Source organism: Lygodium microphyllum, chromosome 27 (assembly GCF_053477565.2).
Source record: "Lygodium microphyllum isolate KBCC chromosome 27, Lygodium_microphyllum_v1.1.10, whole genome shotgun sequence".
Lineage (NCBI taxonomy): Eukaryota > Viridiplantae > Streptophyta > Polypodiopsida > Schizaeales > Lygodiaceae > Lygodium > Lygodium microphyllum.
This window is the reverse complement of record NC_141161.1, coordinates 50,955,870-50,979,178: the sequence shown is the minus strand read 5'-3', so window position 1 is coordinate 50,979,178 and position 23,309 is coordinate 50,955,870. Positions and strand designations below refer to the sequence as shown.

The window sequence follows — 23,309 nt, the reverse complement described above, 5'->3', positions numbered from 1 at the left end:
TCATCACCATATCCTACGAAAATACATTTACAGGACTTTGACTCAAGTTTGTTGTGTTATTTCTTGCGAATGTGCACAAATGCCTCGCAACCAAACACTCTCAAGTGAGCATATGAAGGTAGCTTGCCCGACCACACTTCTTGAGGGACTCTCCTCTCCCAAAAGACTTGTTTGGTGACCGATTAATTAAGTGTACAGTTGTCATAACAGCCTTTGCCCAAAATCCATGAGGTAAAGCAGCATGTGGTAGCATTGTATGGACCTTGTTTTGAATGGTCTTATTCATACGCTTTGCAACACCATTGTGGGGTGGATTCTGAGGAGTGGTGAGCTCCCTTTTAATCCCTTTGCTATCACAAATGTCCTGAAAGGCTTTGGATACACATGCCTCACCTTTGTCACAGGGAGGACACTTTAATGTCTTGTTGGTTTTATTTTCAGCAAGTGCTAGAAAATTTTTAAATTTATCCAAGACCTTATTCTTACGACGGATGGGATAAACCCATACTTTGCCTGTGTCACCAACAAAAGTAATGAAATACTTCTTTTTCCCTAGAGATAACCTTGGCATTTGATATACATCTAAATGTACTGACTCTAAGGGTGAAGACTTTAGAGAGATTTTTTATGTGATGTTTGAGTATGCTTACCATAAATACAACGATCACATTGTTCAAAAGTAGCATATCTCAAAGATGGCAAATAACCTAAATGAGAAAGCACATTTATTCCAGTTTTACTCATGTGTTCCAACCAAATACAATGATCTCATTGTTCAAAAGTAGCATATCTCAAAGACGGCAAATAACCCAAATGAGAAAGCACCTTCATTCCAGTTTTACTCATGTGTCCCAACCACTATGCCACAAAGAAACACTTGGTTGCTCGGTTTTGGCGACTACATGGTTACACATGCTAGATACGTGCAAAGGATACAAAGTGTTACTTTTGGAGCCCTTGGTAACAATGGGAGAGCCCTTACAAATTTTCCATTTGCTATCCTCAAAGGTGGTGTGATAGCCTTTGTCATCTAGCTGCCATGTTGTTAACCCCAGCTTGAGACGGAAGTAAAATAAGTAAAATACGTATGAAATGGAAGAAGCAGGACGGAGAACAAGCAAAGGCGCAAGAGCGGCCTCTAAAATCAAGTTAAAAGCAAAAGCACATTTTTAAGTGGAAGGCGCCCCGAGCTTTTGTAAAAGAGCGTGAGGCTCCCTCCTATGCAAATTGTAAAAGGGTAGACGGACATAGGCTAAAGAAATAGGCCAAGTAGAAGGGAATGGGAAAGAGAACCTTGCCACAATGGCCAGCCATGTAAAAAAGGGAATGGGTGCCCATGGGATTTTAGGGCATGTATATAAAGTTTAAAAAGTGAATGAGAGCTTATTCTTGGGTGTGTGGCAACAAGAGACTCTTCTTCTCCTCTTCTCTTTGCTTGCTTATGTGTGCTTGAGAGAAGGAGTGTGTGAGGGTGAGGGATTAAGGAGGTGAGCTCTCCACCATCTCCTCTCATCTTCTTCTCTTCTCTTCTTTTGTCTCGCGTGCGGCTACGGAGGATGGAGCTTGGAGGTGAAGGTGAAGGAAATGGGAAAGAGGACCTTGCCACAATGGCTGGTCATGTGAGAAAGGGGATGGGTGCCCATGGGAGGCATATATATAAAGTTCAAAAAGTGAATGAGAGCTCATTCTTGGGTGTGTTGCAATAAGAAACTCTTCTTCTTCTTCTCTTCTTCTCCTCTTTGCTTGCTTGTGTATGCTTGAGAGAGGGAGTGTGTGAGGGTGAGGGATCAAGGAGATGAAGCTCTCCACCATCTCCTCTCTTCTTCTTCTCTTCTCTTCTCTTCTCTATGGAGGATAGAGCTTGGAGGTGGAGGCTTGAGGATGCTTGAGCTTCCATCAAGAATCATGGAGCTACCGGTGTGCTTGAGGGAGAAGGTAACTCATTCGGGCATCAAGGTAAGCTCACTATACCCTGATAGGATCGAAGGCGTGTTGGCTAGGTGAGAGAGAGCCATAGGTGCTTGCTTGAAACGCTTGAATGAATAAGCACTCCGTGGGTCTTGGCGGTTGAGCATGAGCTCCCTTCTACATTTTGGTTTTGTTGCTGGGACCAACGGATTCAAGCTTAAGCGCTTGCGTGTCTCAAATCGAGCATCGAAGTAAAGGTTTCATCCCCGAACTGGAGCTTGAGATAGGTAGAAAGTTTTGGGTTTTTTGATCTTCACAAGTAAGTATTTTGGTTATTTTGATGGTTTGATGATTGGGAGAGTAGGAGAAATCATTTCAGTACTTTGCTTTCAATTCTTGTTGCATTTAGAGTAGGCTAGGACTAAGAAATCGAATTGGAAAAGCATAGGGTTTGCTGTTGTAAAACAGACCCAAACAGGGCACAAATCAAGAAAAACTGGGAAAAAGAGTGCTTAAGGGGATTAAGGTCGACAAGTGAGTGATTAGGAATGGCAAGATCTTTGGGGTTTAATAGCCAAGATGCTAAGGGAGAGCTCATTTGAAATCTTGGTTGTGAGAGAGAGAGAGAGCTCCATTGCGTGGATTCACTTCGATCTTGTTGCTAACGAGTTTGTTGCCCACTACAGGTATATCCAAACCTTCTTCTTAATCCATAGATAGGATCTGGAAGTGCTTGATAAATATGGAGCCTTGAATCTCTCGGTGCGTCAAAATTTTCGCAATTTCGGCAAGAAACGCGCTGCGTTTGGCTCGTTCGAGTGGCTTGATATTGGGTCGAGTCCTAGAATCACCCCTCGGCTACTCGTCTTCGGCCATTTGGTCAGTTCAAACTAGCCTCGCACATTTGGACATGTAGCCGTTCGGCCATTTGGGCCCAACTCGGCTCTCAGATATAGCATCCATTCGGCCCGTCTGAACTTCATATTTGGTCTCGACCATTTGGCCCAGCTCCACTTGGCTCTCGGCTATCCGGTCTGTCCGAGTGATACACTCGGCCTTTGCAATTCGGACCTGTTGGGCCGAATTTGAATTTTTCCAAAATTCTTAAATTCTAGACCAGACCCACCTAGACACCAGCCATATGAACCTCCAAAGGCCATACAAACACTTGAAACACCTTTCTGGCCCAAGGAATAGAAGAATCAACGGATTCATTCGGCCCGCCGTCCGAACTTCATATTTGGTCTTGACCATTTGGCCCAACTCCACTTGGCCCTCGGCCATCCGATCTGTCCGAGTGATACACTCGGCCTTTGCAATTCGGACCTGTTGGGCCGAATTTGATTTTTTCCAAAATTCTTAAATTCTGGATCAGACCTATCTAGACACCGGCCATATGAACCTCCGAAGGCCATACAGACACTTGAAACACCTTTTTGGCCCAAGGAATAGAAGAATCAGCGAGACACAGACACAGAGACGACACTTGTCGACTATTTAGCGATCCGGCCTGTTATCGGCATCAAGCGGAGTCGTAGATCCCCAATCCTGAGCGGAAGGTGCATCAAAAACCCTATAACTCGACGAGGACGATGAGAAACTGAGCATACAAGCCTATCATGCAAACCCATAAACGAGAGTGCAAGAGCCGCTTAGACACTTTGTTTTCTCACTCACTCTGATTTCTAGCACTCCAAACACACTTAGAAAAGCTAAAAGCCTGATTCCGCATAGTGCACGGAAAAGGGTACACACACATACACAGAGTGAGGGTAAGTTGAGGTTTGTTTGTAATTAATTAACAAGAAACTCACTCAGACATAAAAACTTGGGGTAACCTACCAGTTGAGAGTGCTAGGTTCAACGTCACACTGGCTAATGGAATGAAGGTGAAACCATTCGGCGTGTTAAAGAATTGGCTAGTGAAGATCGCAGGAGTCCAATTCTCTGTTGACTTTATAGTCATGAAGGGAGTGGACTACGACATCTTGCTAGGCCGACCTTGGATGTGCAACGCGAGAGTCATAGAAGACTGGGGCAACGGTCTTATCTTCCTAGGTAATCGAACGGAGGCTGTAAGGGTAGAGATGGACACCTGGAAGACCACGCTTGTTGATCTAGATGCCATCTCCACCATGCTGAAGAGCGACAACGGCAAGATTAGGAGATCCTACGGGCCCTTGATCAAGTATATTCTGTGTATTGAGGACGAGTGAGATTGGATGCACATTCTTGCTAACATTGACCTGCTGTTCTCTGACAATGAGGAGTACGAACAAGCCATCAAGACGATTGGCAAGCCCAAGGACACACCCTGAGTGCTAGTCTGCATGATGGCTGGGAGCCTATGTGGAAGACCCAACCCTGTCACATTTCGAGCCCCGAACAATAGACGAGAGCTCCTTGAGAACCTAAGATATCTAACGAACAAGTTGGCGGGCAATCTAGCAATAAATCTCAAGCCACTCCAAGATCTCTTGGATGAGCCTAAGTGGCGGTGGTCCAAGGTATACGATTTAAATTTGATGTACAATGGGGCCTTAATCCTCGACCAACAAGAAGAGACGAATTAGGACTTGGGGGATGATGAGCAGTCAGACAAAGATAGCTCTCATGATGAATATGAAGACTGCTGTTCCTTCAGTGATGAGAGTGAAGGGAAAATAGACACTATAGAATACGACACTGGGGGGCGTGTAATCGAACAAATACGAGTTGACTCCAGACCACGCAAGCAGAACGCCTTTAGGATAGAGTGGTGAAATTCAAAAAAGGAGATAGGGTAGTCATCTTGCTTGGATCCAAACGACAAGGGCTAGCTAGCGAACCAATCGAAGGGCTCGCCAAGGTCAAGGAGGTCAATTTAGCTAGGGAAGGGGAGACAAACTGACCTATCTTTATAGCCAATGACTTGACCGAGAAAGAGGAAGCAAGTCTCATTGCTCGCTTACGAGAGTATATAGACGTCTTTGCTTGGTCCCTAGAAGAGCTCAAAGGGGTAGACCCGAGTGTAGTGACTCACAACATACCCATGACGCCTGACGCAATGCTGGTCAAGCAACGACCGTATCCTATGAATCCAAGGCAGGCCCACGCCGTCAAGGAAGAAATTGACAAGCTAATGACAGTAGGATTCATCTATGAGCACACGGATTGGGTTTTGCTCATAGTCATCGTATTGAAGAAGAATGGAAAGATTAGAGTGTGCGTCAATTACAAGAAGGTAAACGTTGCTATGAAGAGTGAAACCAGTCTTTCTTCTTGGATAGGGTCGTTTAACGTGATTAAACACTTAATTACAGCAATCAGCAAATGAACATAAATTGAAATGCTCACTTTACCTTCATAATCTTGGACAGTGGACACCCTGTTGGCCCCAAAACTTGCGCCCCTTTCGGTATTTCTTTAATTTCAAATGCTAATGGATAAATTACAAACTGAGATTTCCTGATCTCCTTGGCTGATCTGAAAGCCCCTTGTTGTTCCAAAAATCAGCAAAGCATTCGGGCAAATTGCCCCTTGATTTTCATCCAGGACTTGCTCTAATGGAACCCCAACTGGTCAAGTGCTGCCCCAAATTCACAATAGATGGGCTGGCATCTGAAATCCTCACAATTCCACGAATTTCCGGTGCTGATTTCAGTGTACAATGCCTTTGGCTGATGGCATGGGTCCCAAGGTGGCTGCTAAACCCTAATTACTGCTGTAATTTAAGGTTTACAGCAGTAAACTATCTGTTGTCCACCAAATTTGGCTGTACTCTACTACCAATGACTGAGAATTACTGAGAATGCTTGAGCATAGATTGGAGGAGATGAGAGAATGCTGTAGAGAGAGAGAAAATCAGCTGAAATGTATCTTTTGATTTGTAGCTTGGCTGGAGAGCCCTCCTCTTCTACCGCCGCCTTTCTTGAGGTAGAAGAGAAAACTTGCTGCTCCCTGTCCTGTCGCGGTGCGCGATCAGTCGCCGTCGCCTCTCAGAGCCAAATCTGATCACCTCCTCTCTCTCCACCAAGCTTCCCAATGGCTGCAATCAGCTTCCACCACCATCCAACAGCCTTCTCCCTAGTTGCATGGGAAAGTTTTGCCAAGTGGCAGCCTTCCTAATGCATTTTCAGCCATTAAATTAATTTTTCAGAATTAATTAATTTTGAAAATTAATTTCAGCCCTTTTGAGCTTGCCCAAAATTAAACATGTCCATCTGTAATGAAATTGACTAGGCCATTTGCAACTTGGAGTGGTTCCCAACCTTTGTTGACCCTTAGACTAGCATTACTTAATTAATTAATTCTAGTTCCTAGTGTCATCACTGACACTTAATGGCCAAACAATTGTCCTAGGGTCCAACCTGGCACCACTTGACCACCAAAACCCAGTTGGCATAACTTAACCTAACTTTTGCCTTTAACACCCATTGCATCCTCGGGATCATTGGCCATTCCCTTGAAATAACTGCCATGTGCATCATATGTGCTAAATAACCTTGCACATTTGATTAATAACTTAATTAAATGTTACTAGCAAGATTAAAGCATCTCAAAATCTCACGTCCCTATAACAAAGAGAGAGAACTATCCATTGTTGTACACCGAGCATATGCTCGAGAGAGTGGCTGGCAAAGAGGCTTCTTTGGATATAATTAGGTGCAAGTGCATTCTAATGATATATATAAGACCGCGTTCGCCGTTGAATGCGGTGTCTTTGCTTACATACTCATGCCTTTCGGGTTGACTGCCAGCTACCTTTCAACGACTTATGTGCACTATATTCAAAGATATGCTTAGGAAGGAGTTAGAGGTATTCGTGGATGACTTGTGTGTTTACTCTACTTGGAGGGAACACTAGACAAACTTTGAGCGGTCTTTGAACGGTGTCAACTATATCGTCTCTCGTTGAACCCCTTGAAGTGCCAGTTTTGGGTAAAGCATTGATGCATCTTAGGGCACGTAGTGTCGAAGAATGGCATTGCCATAGACTTCTTGAAGGTCAGGGTCATTGTCGATCTTCCACTCCCAACTGATTACAAGGGCGTTCAGTGCTTCTTAGGCCATACAAGGTATTATCGGTAGTTTGTGTTGAACTATGCATTGATTGCTAGACCTCTATACAAGCTGTTAATCATATTCGAATGGACGGAGGAATGCCAATGTGCATATGAGGAATTGAAAAAGGCTTTGACCACGGCACCAATTTTACGAGCCCCGGATTGGACACTCACATTCCATGTGCACATTGACGCTTCAAAATTCACCGTAGGAGTTGTGTTGTGCGAGCCTGGTAAACACAATCTAGATTACCCAGTGAGCATTGCTAGCAGACAACTCACTAAGATCGAAATGAATTACTCAACAACGGAGAGAGAGGATTTGGCCATGGTGTTTGCTGTAAAGAAATTTCGGCATTATCTTTTGGCTATGCCTTTTACCTTCTTTGTTGACCATCAAGCCTTGTTATATCTTGTTAATAAACCTTGTGCTACAGGACGTATTACTCGATGGCTCCTTTTGCTTTTAGAATTTGACTTCTTCGTGGTGGTACGTAAAGGGAAGTAGCACTACATGGCCGATCGTATGTCTCTCATCCCCACAGGAGAAGCTATTGGATAAGGCATTGTAGATGAATTGCCGTACGCGCATCTATTCAGCTTATCCAGCGAAAGAGATTTGTTTAGAGCCAACATGACGCCGTATTGGGCGGATGACATAGTCCAAGTGCTTGAGTACGGACTACCTGAACGACCAATAGAAAAAGCCCAACTTAGGTGACTCATCCTGAAGGTTCTACCCTATCAGTTGATAGCATGCCAACTCTATAGGTTGGGGCAGGACGGGGTGCTTCGCAGATGTGTGTGTAGGCATGAAATGCATGACATACTCACAGAGGCACACAGTGGAATCGTAGGACACTTCAGTGGAGATACGACAGCCCGAAAGGTGTTGCAATCCCAGTTGTGGTGGTCCACTCTTTTCGAGATGCAACACGATTCGTAAAGCATTGTGATGAGTGTCAATGGACTAAGGTCCCTATTCATAAGGATCACATGGAGCTAACCCCAATCATTGCACGACAACCCTTCGAGAAATGGGGGATTGACCTATCGGACCCATTAGTCCGGCAGCACAGTATTCACAAGCTAAGTATATCATTGTCGCTACCGATTATCTAACGAAATGGGCAGAAGCATGAGCTACGAGAAAAAATGACCCTAGGACCATTGCCAAGTTTTTATGGGAGCAAGTGATCTCGTGATTCGGCTGCCCCATTGAACTTGTTAGTGACCAAGCCACACACTTTATCAACGAAGTGATAGCGCATCTTCTATCCACCTTCCTAATTATCCATAGAAAATCTTCGTCTTATTACCCTCAGGCAAATGGCCAAGTTGAATCCACAAATAAAATCTTGGTGAATGTCCTAACCAAGGTAGTCTTTGCTTCATGCAGTGATCGGGATAGCAAGTTGATGGCGGCCTTGTGGGTCTACTGCATGGCTTATAAAACGATTGTGGGTTAAACTCCCTTTAAGTTGACCTATGGAATTGAGGCAATTCTACCCTTAGAGTTCTTCATTCCTAGCTTGAAGATAGCACTTCAAGAGAGATGGGATGGAAAGGAGGCATGGACGGAACGCTTGGTTGAGCTCGAACGCTTATTGGAAACTCGGCTTCTAGCCATCCATGCGCTATTATGTGAGAAGGCAAGACGCAAAAGTTGGTTTAATAAGCATGTCAAGTAGCGAGACTTTGAATAGGCCGACTTAGTGTTGCTATACTCGGTCAAGGGACATAAACAAAAAATGAAGTTTAGGGGGTTAGGACCCCTAACCCCCTTCAGAGTTTGGGCCATCAGTCCAACTGGCAACGTGGAACTCGAAACCTTGGAAGGTGAGGGCATAGGCTTCTTCAATGGCAGCCACATAAAGAAGTACTACCCTCCCATGCACTCACTGCATGAGCCTCCAATGCTAGAGTCCCTTGTCAATGTACGAGTAGCCACCATAATTGACATGGACGATGGGGATGAGGAAGATGTAGAACCAACCTACCTAAATATAACGGTCACTGCCAAGCACACATGTACTCTCAATGCAGTGATTGATGAGGGAGTTTACTTTAATGTCTTAACTCATGATCATTGAATCCAAATTGGCAAACCGTAGTTACAGTCCACTAATGCTAAACTTAGCCCATATGGAGGTTGATCATACGCACTCTTGGGAAAGTGCAAGGCTGCAATTTCTATGGAGTTTGAAAACATGCCGATGATCTTCTATGTGTGATGCCCAACACTAAAGATGCAGGCATGGAGGTGTTGTTAGGGCGAACCTTTAAAAAGCAAGCTCATTGTAATGTCGACTACGAGTCGCAATGTATCCACCTAGCCATGGGCAACGTCCGCATAGTTACAGTTTTCAGCAAGGGTTGCGTGGCTCCTTCCAAGCCAAGTCTAAGAAGGGGGATAGTGCTTCGTCACAACCCACCAAGCCTTAAGACTAGCAAATCACTGAAGTCAAAGCTAAGGCCCATGAGCCAAAGCTTCAATGGATGCCTAAGCGGCAACAACTGCCACCTAGGGGCAAACACCCACTATCCTGCGAGGCTAAGAACCCCACCTCAGCGCCCTAGGAGGCCAAGACGCAACTATAGACATCGATGTATAGTCAAGCCGTGATGGGTCCCCAAGACCCTATTGCGAGCACAAGGCTATTACGAGAGTAACACCTGGATATGGATTCCTAAGGCCAAAACGACCCAAGGCACTAATCGAACATTGTCCTCAAACTTGATCACACAAACCAACATGTCACATCCAAGGCCAAGGGTGCAAACGCCTCTGTATTCAAAGCCTTGAGAATCACCAACACACAAACCAACGAAGATTGAGCGAATCTATTGGCCCAAATCACAGCCTCCTACTCACACTCATACCATGACTAGTCCTACAACTCATGGAGAGTCAAACGAGTGTCGCAATGCACTGTCCGCAGCCATAGCCCATCCTACTATACAAAAGGCTCAACTGCAAGCTCGGAAACCAAAGCGGACACCATCAATTGTTGAACTCTCTAGTTCTGTTAAACCCCAACCCCCCCGCCGGCCTTAGACCCTCTTATGAGCGACGATCGATTCTGACTGTAGCCCTGGACTTAGTGGAGAACACAAGGGATGACTTGGTTGCCTGTCTTAGACGCTTAGATGCCACCTTCATGTCGCTCGCTAAAAGCTATGACCGCTTAGACTTGGGACTCTTGGATGAGCCTATAGCGACGGAAGTAAGGACATTCTCTCGTTCTTAAGAAGAATCGGAATTTGGTTGCCTGTCTTAGACGCTTAGATGCCACCTTCATGTCGCTCGCTATAAGCTATGACAGCTTATACTTGGGACTCTTGGATGAGCCTATAGCGACGGAAGTAAGGACATTCCCTTGTTCTTAAGAAGAATCGGAATTTGTGTTTATCAAGGCTTTCGAGGCAGCTGAGGAGCTGATTGCCACCGATGTTTCCCGTGAACAAGCACCGAAACAATGCCTCATCACCTCATATGACAAGCGCACAGCTTATGCCAACGATCAAGAGATAGAAGACTTGAAACAACTTGCTGACAGCGACTTCCCTTTCTTGAGGAAATGGTACTCTTCGCCTTCAATGGAAGCTCGAGGGATGTTAGATCATGATAAATGCCGAGTAACAATGCGCAATCAAAACATCAAAATACAACCCAACTTATGTTGCTCCAACCTCTTATATAGGGTATTAACGACCATTCGTGACCGACCCATGGAAGAACACATTCAGGGACGCCCCTACTTAGATCACATCCTCACTGAGGAGGAAGTGCACATTGCTAGTTGCGTAGACTCCGGTGACTTCTTGCTTGATGTCCTTGCTTACATCACCCAGGTAGGGATCTGACCTTTCAACATGGAACGATACGCTCATATGGAATATAATCCAAACTTCTATGCTTGGCTCATGCGAAAGTAAAACACTATGCCCATGCATTGAATGCCCTCTACACTCTAACCTTCAATCCCAGGAAGGATTCTTCTTAATTCCGAGGAGACGGGGGTAAGGGGGTAAGGTGAATCAAAATTAAATCAAACACATAAGGAAACAAGAAAAGAAAAAACATACCTTAGAAGCCTTAATCCACACCTAAGAATAGAAAAGGAAGGAAAACATTAACTCGAGATTGAGGAAAATGTCACAAAATTTTGAAATAAAGCTTGAAGGGAAAGTCTATTTCTATACTAAACGTTTCAATTCAGCAAGCATGAAGTCTTTTCTTTCAGCAAGTAACTGTCTTGGAAATCACTAATGGTGAACCACGGTTCATGACAGGAGCTGAAGATATCATAGCAAGACCGAGCCTATTGCCTTCCCTTCATAGAAGAGGAAAGAGCAAAGTACGGCCTCTCCCTTGAAAATCGAGTCTACAACCAGCTCAAATTCAGGAGCATTCACAACATCGAAGAGGTTGTAGTCAATGAGGAGGCTGTCAAGAGGATTGTAGACTAGTGCAGCCTTGCCAAGTACATCGAAAAGTTCGGACAAGAGCCTGACCACACTAAGTGTGTGGAATTCTTAAGGACATATGACCCCGACGAGTGTGGGACAGTAACCGTGGGGAGCAGGGAAAGAACCAAGCAGGTGCAGTTTCCGCTCAGTAAGGCCTTGGTAGAGAAGGTGTTGGGATTGGAACCGAAAGTGGAAAAGATGCAAAAAAGAGTTGTTTATGCCATGCTGAGGATGACAAAGGAGAAAGTCTTGACGAACGATGGTGCTGGTGGTGTTGGGAATAAAGGCCTCGTGCCTTTAAATGTGCTTGGGCGTGAACACACCCTGAGCACTTGTACTTACACATATATATCTATCTAAAAACCTAAATGTACACTCTTGTCATTGTACCTAAAAATGTGCACACTCTCTACTCTGCTCTCTCTCACTCTCTGTCTCTCCGCGTGCAACGAACACCTGTTGTCTCGATCTTCGTGCTTTTCCCGTCGCTACAAACTGGTATCAGAGCTGGCAAGAGACAATTGCAGACATCGTGGGTAGTCACAAGCAGTGAGGATAGTCGACAGCTGTAGGCATTGTGAACAGGCGCCACGTGAGACTCCAACAAGGAGATACGTCACGGCGGGCAGGCCACAACAGGCAGTGGACAGCGCATGCAACAGTTGACGGGGGCAGCAGTCCGCGTGTGATGGTCAAGAGCGTGACCATCGAGCGGTAGTCACGCATGGGTTCGTGGCGGGTAGGCGCAGGCGACGTCCAGTTGGCAACCTGCACGGGGTCAACAGACCTGGTCACACCTTTTTTTTCAAAATCGTTTTCTTTAAAGAAATAAAAATTCAACTTCCACATCCCTTTCTTAACGGGGTTTCGTGCGCCAGGCACAAAAGGCCAGATTTGTGCAACTGTGGTCCAGAATATTTGGGGCTTTTCCCCATATTTGGGGAATGTGATGTAGGACAAACAAATTTGTCTCAAAAATTGCAGGAATTTGTGACATTTTGTCCCCGACATTTGGGGCTTTTCATGTACATGCACAAATTGCCCTGAAATTTATCCAATTTTTTGACATTCATGCACATTGGACCCTGTGAAATTTGGGGCTTTTGCAGTTTTGGCAAAATTTGTGCAGCATTTGGTCATTTTATGTACATGCAGGTTGAATTCCATGCAATTTGGACATCAACACTTGGTAAAATTTGGGGGTTTTGCTGAAATTGCTCTATTTTGGCAAAATTGACCTGTTCTATGCATGATAGAGAAAATGCAGATGTGTGGTTGATGCTTTGAGCACAAAAATTTTGGGGCTTTTGACCGTGTGTGCCAAATTTTATGCATGTGGGTACATGTACAACAGAAATTGCAGCTAAAATTTGGGATTTCTCATGTAATGTGATGCATATGCCCTTGGAACAGCTGTAATCAGTTGGATAATGCTATAGCACATGGTTTGGTGCTTTTGAAAATTTAATTACAGATTTGAAATCTGTGCTTCTACGTGGTTATTTATTGCTGGTTGGTACTTGTTTGTACCTTGGTCACTTGGATGACAGTTTTGCGCCTGCATTTGCTGTTTTTTGGTCACATTTGGGTTGAAAATCATGGCTCGTAGCAATGATAGCAGTAATTTGATGCACATAAAGAAGCTTGAAGGAGCACATAACTTTGCAGATTGGCAAAAACAGTGCTACAATATCCTGTTGCAAAAGAAGCAGGCAAAGCCGAGCATAACTTGTATCAAGACGCTTGATGTTTGTAAGTACATCATCAAACACTTCCATCTTGATGTATTCAATGGCCTTCTTGTTAAGTCTAGCCCAGTCCACATCTGTCATAGTTGTAGGCTCAGTCTCCAAGAGAGCATCTTCATAGTCCTTGAGAAACAAAATGCCTTGCATCTTATCCTTCCACAAGTCAAAGCCAGTGCCATCAAACCTCTTGATTTCAAAGAGGGATTTAGTGTCACTGTTGCTAGAAGCATTTGCAGCCATTTTTCAGCAATACACCAGAAATTCAATGCTGCAATTTATGACAGCAAAAATGAGCTGAATATTCAGCTGATTTCAGCCCAATTTTTCAGCAAATAATAGCAAGATTCAGTCCAAGTACATGTACAACAGTAGAATGAATGACTTTCAGTAGTATGACTGCACTTTCATCACTGCCAGGTAACTCCCACTTCAGCAATATCACCAAAAAATACATCTGCAACAATCCCAGATCTGCAAATGATCACTAAGACTGCTGCTCAATGGGAGCTGTCCAGCATGGGTACTGCATACATATATACTCGTATCAACTTCTGATACACAAAAACACCAAGAAATCTCTACAATTTCTTCAAAAATTGCTCAAGTGGGAGCTCTACTTATGGCAATAAGATTGCTTCAGCAATATTCCCAAAGTGCATTTCATGCATCAAGTTTGCTCAAATCCACAGATTTCAGCAAAAGCCCCAAAATTTCACTATCAAATCTGCCCCAGTTGCATTAATACATGTTCTCGAGAGCATAAAACGGGCAAATATAGCAAAATTTCACAAAATTTTGCAAAAGCCCCAAAATTTCTAGGTCCAAGTGTGCACGAATGTTAGCCAATTTGACTCAACTGAACAAAATTTCACCAATATAGTAAAAGCCCCAAATTTTATGTGTCGAATGTTGAGAAATTGTCACTCAAATGAGCAAAATTTTAGTAAATTTGGCGAAATCCCCAATTCAAACGCGCACAATGTTTGTAAATTTTTGACGCAGATGTCTCAATTATGCACGAATAACACTCAATCTGAAAAGCCAAAAATTTTTGGGCCTAAATCTGCACAAATCTGCACACTATGCTTGTGCGCGCGAACCCTCTCCAAGCCAAGGGAAAATTCAAAGAGGATTTAGAAGAAAAAATGGATTTTTGACTTAAAAAAGAAGAAGTGACGAGGTCCATTGGCCTGCTCGTCCGACGGCGATCACGTCACATGGCCTGGAACCCTACGGGCTTGTCGCATCTCTGTTAATGCATCACGCAGATCACGATGACTCCCTGCAGCCATCACTTGCACGTTGCCACGCTGGTTCCCGCGTTGGACGTTGCCTGTTGCGCAGCAGTTGCTAGTCGTTGCATTGGACATGAAGTCCAGTGTCGTCACACTGAACACAAAGTCCATAGCCGTCACGCTTGCTGTTGCTCGCAGGTCCACGCTAGTCACGCTTGACCTGCCGCTTGGTCTCGACTGTCGCCTAAGTTGCCAACTACTCGTCTCCTTTTGGTGGTCTCGGGAAGTGCACGAAGCCTTAAGCTCTGATACTAGTTTGAAGGGGAGAGAGTGCGCAATGGAGTGCGAGATTGAGACGTGAACTGTAGAGCTGACAGTTAGAGAGAGTGAACGTAGAGATAGGTATACTAGATCGTGATGGTACACAAATAATAAAAGAATGTATTTATATGTTAGGGTACAATAAGGGTGTGTTCACACCCGTGAGACTATTTACATGGAGATGAAGAGACTTTACACCCAACATGAATAAGCTGTCCGTGGGTCTTGGCAGTTGAGCGTGAGCTCCCTTCTACACTTGTGCTTATCAAGCTCTTCTTGAGTTGAGGTATAAGCCTTCCATTATGCAAAACAAACACGGACCCATACTAAAACTCTAATTTCACATTACGAATACCTGCAATTTTACATGCATAGTTATCCCCAAGTGGACAACACCACGTCCACCACCATTGCAGTAAGAAAACCACTCATGATGTGGTGTAACATGAAAGGACGCACTTGAATCAAGTATCCAAGTGTGGAATCATCAGAATCTGCATTCAATGCATGTGCACCCAAAAAAGAAGCAAGGAGTACACCACCATCATTGTCATTCTCATGAGTGACTACATTTACCTCTATCTTCACATTGCTTTTCTTTCCAGGTTGGCTGTCCTTTTTCTTAGCCTTGTTGTCTTCAGTGTTTTTGCTTTTGCCTTTCTCTTTTTTTAATTGAAAACAATCTTGTTTGTAGTGCCCTTTCTTGCTATAATGACGACACTCCTCATTTTTGCCACGAAACTTGCTACGTGCTCTATTTTCAAAACTATCCTTTTGCTGAAATTTGCCCCTAGTTTGCAATGCATTAGAAGACTTGTTTGCTGAATTATTTCGCCTGTTGAGTTCTCTCATCAGCAAAGAATTCTCCACATCAGAATATAATAGTTGAGCATTTGAGTTACTCAAAGCTGTCCTGAAAGTATCCCAACTTTCAGGCAAAGTACATAGCAAGAAAGTAGCATTGAACTCATCATCAATGTGGAAATCCAAAGCAATCAGCTGACTGAAAATTGAGTTGAACTCGTTCAAATGTACAGACATGGTTGTACCTTCCTTTATGCGAAGGTCCATCAACTTTTTCAGCCAATAAACCTTGCTGGTTGCACTTTTTTGAGCATATAGTTCCTCAAGTCTTTGCCACATTTCATATGCAGAATTCAGCTTTTCAATGTTAAAGAGCAAGTTGTTTGACACTAAGAGCTCTATAGTAGAAAGTGCAAGCTTATCCAAATCATCCCACTCTTCTTGTTCCATACTTGTTGGTCTTATTCCCTTCGCTTTGATGGGCTTCACCTGTTTCTTTTGCACCAAGACATTGTAGCATTGTTTTTGCCATATTGCAAAATTGTGTGCACCTCAAGCTTCTTGATGTGCAAAAGGTAGCTGTTGTCACTGTTTCAAGCCATGATTTGCAGTACTAAATTGACTCAAATGTTAGCAAATGCAAGCCCAAATGTCACACAAATGACTACAATATGTTGCAAGTATCAAGTTTCAACCAATAGTGAAAATCAAGAAATTGCAGAAATTACAGGTCTGCAAATTGATATCTAGAATTAGAGAATGTTTGCTATTGCACTCCACAATCAATTATAGCCACATTTATAGGCCAACGCACCAATTGCTTTTGAAATCCCCAAAATTCTACTACAATTTTTGCTCCAAATACGTTCTCGGGCACAAGTTTGACGATTGTGGTTTCAAAGGCAAATCTGCTCAGAGTGCATCGATACATGTACCCAAGTGCATATACCAGGAAATTCTTGCACAATTTGATGAAATCCTGCAAAAGTCCCGATTTTCTCGAGTTCGGTGTGCATAAATTTCAGTGAAATTGGCAAAATTTCACTCAAATGTGAAAACCTCAAATTTTCCAAGCAAATGTGCACCAAATTTGCAATTTCTGAGTCAGATTGTCTTGTTTTGCATCAAAATCCCCAAATCCGAGAAAAGCCCCAATTTTTCAGGTCAAAATTTCACACCGTGTGTGGGCATGCGAACGTTCGTCAGTTGGAGGGAAACAAATTGCATGAAGTAATTAAAAAAAATGATGAAAATGTCTGTCGAATTGTAACGTCGAGATGGTGTTGACTTGTCGTCTGTCTGGTGCTGCCTGGTTGGTCGCAGCCCATCAGGTCGTCCCCTACTCGCCAGACCGTCACTTGCGCTAGCCTGTCGTGCTTGATTGTGCTTGCTTGATCATGTCGACCTGTCTCTAGCATTGCTTGCTCACCAAGCTGTCACAGTTGTTTGCCAGGCAGTTGCTTGCTCACCTAGCCTACAACTGTCCAGCTCATGCCTGACTGCACCTTGAGAAGTGTGCACTCCTTGCTTGCTTTGATACCGGTTTGTTAACTGAGAGTGCATGAGGATTGAGACACGCAAAGTTGAGATATACACAGTGAGGGAGTGAGTGTAGAGTAGAGAGTGAGGAAGAGAGAGCACAAGACTTGATGATGTGGATACAATAACTAAATGTACCGCTTTAGGTTTTTAATAATATATATACAGTACATGTGTAAGGGTGCGTGCATATCCAAACACCGTAAAAGGCACGATAACCCTTTATTTCCAACATTATTTGTAGGACTCAAGGCCTTATTGTACGCATTATTATTTGATCATTACTCTTGGACTCTTGGCCCTTTGGCCGATGCATTTGTACATTGGGATGTTGTGGGTTGGTTGGTATGGGACGTCAACCCTTGGGATGTATTGTGATCCGGAGTGCTACTAGCTCATAGGCTTGAGGGTGAGCCTTTTTGGCTCTATGTTTGGGAGGTGAGTTTGGTTCCAGTCTCCCTTTTCTTTGTGGATATGGCTTGTGTAACATCTCGTGTGCAAGTTGGATCCTTGGGGAATATTTCACTCCTTCCTCTACTTTCAGTCACTTGTAGATACTCATCCTTCAGTATGATTGCATCTTGGTGGAGAAAGATGAGTGTGCCTAGCGCCAGTGACTTGATGCTTGAGCCTTGTACTATTCTTGTGCTTGGGTATATGGATTCCATTTCTAGAGCTTCTTCTCTTTGAGTTCTTGTGTTATTTGTAGTATTGTACATCTCATGGCTAGAGTTTGTGTAGATATGGGTATTTGTTATTTTATTTAATGTTTTTTACTGGCTGGTTGACTAGTTTAGGTGCCCGCTTTTGGGCTGGTGGATTGGTAGCCATCTTGGGCATACTTTGTGTCTATTTATAGTCAGACTCCCTCCACTTTTAGTTGCTTGCAGATACTCATCCTTTAGTATGATTACAGCTTTGTGGAGAGGAGGAGACTGAGAAGGAGACCAAGCTTACTGTTGGTGAGTCGGTGCTTGAGCCTTGTACTATTTTTGTGCCTTGGTATGTGGATTCCATAACCCGAGCATGTTCTCTTTGAGTTCGTGTTCTTTGCAATATTTTTCTCTATTCTTTGTGTTTTTACAGTCTATTGCAGCAGGTTCTCTTGCTTTCATTTTGGCTTTATTATGAAGTTCAAGTTGAGTTTAATGTGGACAAGGATGAAGAAGAAAAGGAAAGCACTAGTAGTTTCAACGAAGATAAAGTTGTGTGGATTTTGGATGTCACTTAGATATGGACAGCTCTTCTTCTTCCTTACTGCAGAAACACAAGAAGTGCTTGAGGTTGAGAAAACGAAAGAGGATGTCATTTTGATGATGACTTTATGAGCTTATTGGATGAGTGTATGTGGAAGTTTCCAATAACAGATTAAAGGGCTCATACACAGTGTGTAACAAATTATCGTCCTAGGATACATACATGAATGGTGTGTTACCATTTGAGCATAAGAAGATGGATAATTAGAAACTAGATATACCTTGGGTACAACTAGACCTGTTGACATTTGTCATAACACAGTAGAAAAAGAATTTGTATCTCTTCTATTATTTTGTATATTTAATTGTTTATTAAATTTGTTTCGTTTGCCGCATACTAGATATAAAGAAAAGTGCATCAAAGCTGGCTATTGAGTGGTCACAGGCTATGGTGGATCCACGTAGTGGGTTAAAGAAAAGATAGTACACAGTTCCACCTATATGACCCTAATGGGTGCTTGTGATTGGAACTCAAGCATTTCAAGGTCAGGCTCGCACATAGAAAGGATTAATGCCTTTGAAGTGTGGGCTAGATTTGCTAGAATTGATAGTTATAATCAGCAAGATAGCATGATTATGAAATGTTTGTATAATGTGCATGTGTAGGCTGAAAACTTAAAATGCACATATCTTAGCATAGAAAACTCGTATGAAGATTTCATTATCATTTTTGTAATGTACTTGTAAATAGCTTTCACATGACATCTATATTTGGGGGGGGGGGGGGGGGGGGTTGGGGTTCTCTAAATTTAGAAGCCTCAGATTGGTCAAAAAATGCTAGTCCTAAAACATAGAAATGGCAATCTAAAATTAAGAAGTTTTGTGTTTTGGTAACGCTTACTAAATTTGGTTGTTTCTACTCTTGATAGTACTTAGCCCCAAAAAGGAAGGCCATAGAGAGATATGTGTTAGGATACTTGTCACACAAGGTTCCTTCCACTTGTCACACCTCATGAGATGTGGTTTGACACTCTTCTTGTGCTACTATATTTTCCCTTTTTGCACCAGCTCTCCCCTTTTCCCTTTAAAGAGAGCTTGTTTGGGGGCAACTTGCGATACTGCCCTTGTAGGACATGAGCAACAAGGTGGTTGTTGGCAGTAGTTGTGCCTTTGAATTTGTGTGCTCTTCATTAACTGCTGGTAGTATATTCTTTCTAGTCTATCTTATTGTACAAGTGTTGCTGCTCAAGAAATTTGCAGTGCACAACTGAGCCTTTTTCCTCTATTTTATGTACCGCTCTTCCAGCAGGCACAAAAAACTTTTGCTGTCATGCAGACTATAAGCAGTGAATAGCATAGAGTGATGAAGCACATTGAATCCACGTCATCATATGAAAGTGACACAGTTCCACTGCAGTTCGTTGGTGTGGGCTGAAGGTGCTTGCTACTTCAATGAAGATCTTCTCAGGGTTCATTCCTAGATCAAATGATTTTATGTTTGTGTATGTTGTCTTATTCTTAAGGTATCTTTCTTTGCAAGTTCCTTTTACATTTCTTGAGGAGGTCCACACATTCATCTAAATCACTTATATTTGGCATTTTTACTAAAGGAATGACCTGGTCTGATCTTTATTGAAAATTCTTTAGACTAGGGAGAACTAGCATGTGTGATAGTTTGCTTCTTTACAGCTTGGTTGGTGTTTATTGTTACTGGTAGTTGTTTTCCAAATTAAATAATTTGTGGTTTAGAATGCTTATTCAGGTACTTGAGAGTGCAGACTGGTTGGTATTTTCTTAACTAGATTTGGAGTTTTTCAGGTTTCTGATCAGAATCCTTGTTTCAATCAGATTTTTGAATGACATGAATTTGGCATATTCAGCTGCTGACATTGTGGTCACTCGCTCTGGAGCAATCACATGTAGTGAGTTACTTATCTCAGGAAAACCTTCAATACTGGTATGTTTGCTTTTAAGAGAGTTGTAGATAATGTGTATAGGAGTACATGTTGAGAATTCGGTCCTGACAATGAATGCCTGTTCAAAATATTTGCTTTTGTTAGGGCACTATGTGCACCTGCCACAAGAGCTCAGGTGTATTGGCTGTGTTAGTTGTATAAGTGGTGTCCATGAGGATTGTATCTTTTGGGGGGGGGGGGGGGGGGCAAAGGGTGGCTAATTATGTGACTTTAAAAAAAAGCATGACTGTTACACATTTGAGGATATTGATTAGCATTAAGAAAATCTGTTTTTAGCTTTTTTTGTTTTTTGGTTTGTGTTGTAAAAGCCCGCTGTCCCCCCATCAAGCTGCCTGCTGCCCCCCCGCCCCAAAACACACACACAAAACCCCCGTGGGAGCCCCGCCCACCTGTCCAATGCATGAATCCGACTGGCTAGCAGTGTGTGTGCAATGCCATGGGTACAAGCAGCAATGTCCCGAGATTTAGATTACAGGTGAGGAGCATCCTGACTAGGGTACATTCTATGCATCTCTGTGTAGTGGGAAACCTTTGATGTCCTGAGCTTGAGTTTACAGGTGAGGACCTGACTAGGGTACACTCTATGCATCCCTGTGCAGCTGGAAAAATGTGTCCTGAGATGCTTGGGTACATTGTACTCACCTCTGTACAGCTGGGAAAGATGTATACAGGGCCAATCTAGCCCAGTGGAGTACCATTACAGCTGCCAAAATGTGTGTCCTGACATGTGGGTACATTATACTCACCTCTGTACAGCTGGGAAAGATGTATACAGGGCCAATCTAGCCAAGTGGAGTACTGTTACACCAGCAGCTGATGACAGCACTTGACAGTACTATTACACCAGCGGCTGATGACAACACCATACTGACTAGGGTACACTATGCATTCCTGTGCAGCTGGAAAAATGTGTCCTGAGATGTTTGAGTACGCATCCCTATGCAGCTGGAAAAATGTGTCCTGAGATGCTTGGGTACATTACTGGGAAAGATGTATACAGGGCCAATCTAGCCCGGTGGAGTACTATTGCACCACTGGCTGATGGCAGCACTTAGCCAAATGTGTTCAGTTTGCAGTTGGCTGAAGGCACATTAGTGCTACTCCAGGTATTTATTGTACCCTGGGTTTAAGGAAACCTCAACTTCACTGCTGCAGATCCTGAAGTGATCCACAACTTGCAGTAGTTTACTGTGCTACAGTGTACTGTTGCATTTTTCTAGTTTAAATTTTTTTTGTTCTATAATTTGGTCGAATTGCAAATTGTAAGATGTGTCCTGAGATGCTTGGGTACATTCTATGTACCTCTGTGCAGCTGGGAGAGGTGTGTGTATCCTTCGGATGGGCCAATATAGCCCAGTGGAGTAGTAATGTGCCACTGGCCGATGACAACACTCTTTCGAATGTGTGTAATGTGCAGTTGGCCAAAGGCAGAACAGTGCTACTGCACATATTTGCCCACGGTGTACTGATCTGCAGATTCTGAAGCCATCTAGAACCTGTGGTAGCATACTGTGCCACAATGAAGCGTTCCATGTTTCTAGTTTTAAACATGTATGCTCTATAATTTGCTCAATTTTCACATTGTATATGCAGAAATGCCAATAAAAGGTTGAAAAATCAGAGGCCATCACTTTCAACATAGACTATACTTGACATCTCTTGGAGTAGGAAGGTTATTTCATACTAAGGTTTTGGGAGGTTTGTGTCATGCCTCTGTGATATGACTGGTGCCCAAGTGAGTGTAGTGCTTAATGGTAGGATGGATGAAAGTATGTTTTAAGAGAGAAAATTGAGAGGTCAATCTTTGGACAGATACCATCGAGATATGTCACTGATGATCATCAAACAAAGAATGCTAATGCCTTGGTGGATGCTGGGGCAGCCCGAGTACTTTCTGATCTTAATCTGGACTCTTCTAAACTTGAACAGGAGATCAATGGATTGTTAGGTAGAGTTTCGAAATCTTCGACAAATATATAAGATAGTTTTGTTAAAGTTACTGTTTGCTGGAAAGATTCATCAGGTTTGATTTAGCAGGTGATAGAGCTTCAATGTTGCGGATGCGAAAGGGTGCCTTGAAGGTAGCTGTTTCCGATGCGGCCAACCTAATTGCAAGAGAGATTGTGTCACTTGCAAAATGCAGTGCTTCCTGAGATATGTTTTAAGTCATGGAAACAAGAGTGCCTGAGATTGTAAGGCTTGCTAAATTCCATGCTTCCCGATATATGTTTTTAGTTAAGGAAACAACAGCACATGAGGTATGCAGGAGCATTGCCTTGTTCTCTCTCTAGGTCTGATTGTGCAAAGGAGATGGGAGGGTATACAAATCATCTAAGGTAAACCTGCCTCAATGAGATGGAGGCCATCAACTTGAAAAATTAGCATGAGTGATCGTAGGATGGGCGAAATGCTGCCAAAGAGACACAGGGCAAAAAAACCTTGGTTTTTCCATGTCATTGGTAAATACCACTTTTCCTTGAAGTTATGGCCATTCATTCTGTGCAACTGAAAATTGGTGCAAATAACAACTGATGAACAAAATCCGTGTTACTAACGTAATGTGGCTGATGGGTGTATTAGTATTCTTCAAGAATCAAGAAAATAATAGGCAGGGATCCTTTTTTGCCATGGGTTGCTGTGAAAGTGTTGACACAATGATGCCACATTGATAAGAGAATACTCCCTTATGTTTATGTCACACAACTCTAGTCCATGATCTCTAGCTTTGTCTAGGAGAGAGAGAGAGAGAGAGAGAGAGAGAGTGTGTGATACTAACCGATCAATGCAAATAAACCCAAAATTGGAAGTAACAAAAAATCTTTAATACGTTTTCTTGTCAATGTAGAATTGAAGTGAGTGTGCATGCTATGCGCATAAATTGGTCACAGGTATGCATATGGTTACTCTTTTATGCTAGTTTATCTTTGCGAGCTTTCATACTGAAAAAACTAAAAAGAATATACATTCAGCAACAGCAATAATTTTAAGTAGCAAATTACTAGTTTCTTTTTGTGGGCCTTTGCACGAGAAATAGTAAGGATATTGGGAAAATTTATATTTTTTC

The 23,309-nt window shown here is 43.0% G+C and overlaps 1 protein-coding gene across 11 annotated transcripts in view; it reads left to right on the top strand.

The window, feature by feature from the left end:
* Positions 1-23,022, top strand: part of LOC148012313 (UDP-Glycosyltransferase superfamily protein) — a 42,055-nt gene extending 19,033 nt beyond the window's left edge. Inside the window, exons 2-5 of one of the 11 annotated variants that reach the window (XR_015689151.1) lie at positions 17,990-18,035; positions 19,576-19,792; positions 20,118-20,191; positions 22,058-22,103. Coding sequence is in view for 5 of the 11 variants with exons in the window: in XM_087669667.1 (XP_087525793.1) it covers positions 20,118-20,226; positions 22,058-22,193; positions 22,283-22,398 (361 nt within the window). In the remaining 6 variants the exon portion in view is untranslated. Of the gene's footprint in view, positions 1-17,989; positions 18,036-19,575; positions 20,261-20,553; positions 22,194-22,282 lie in introns of those variants that run through there. The other 10 variants (XR_015689152.1, XR_015689148.1, XR_015689149.1 and 7 more) reach the window with 10 other exon arrangements.
* The last annotated feature ends 287 nt before the right edge of the window (positions 23,023-23,309 follow it).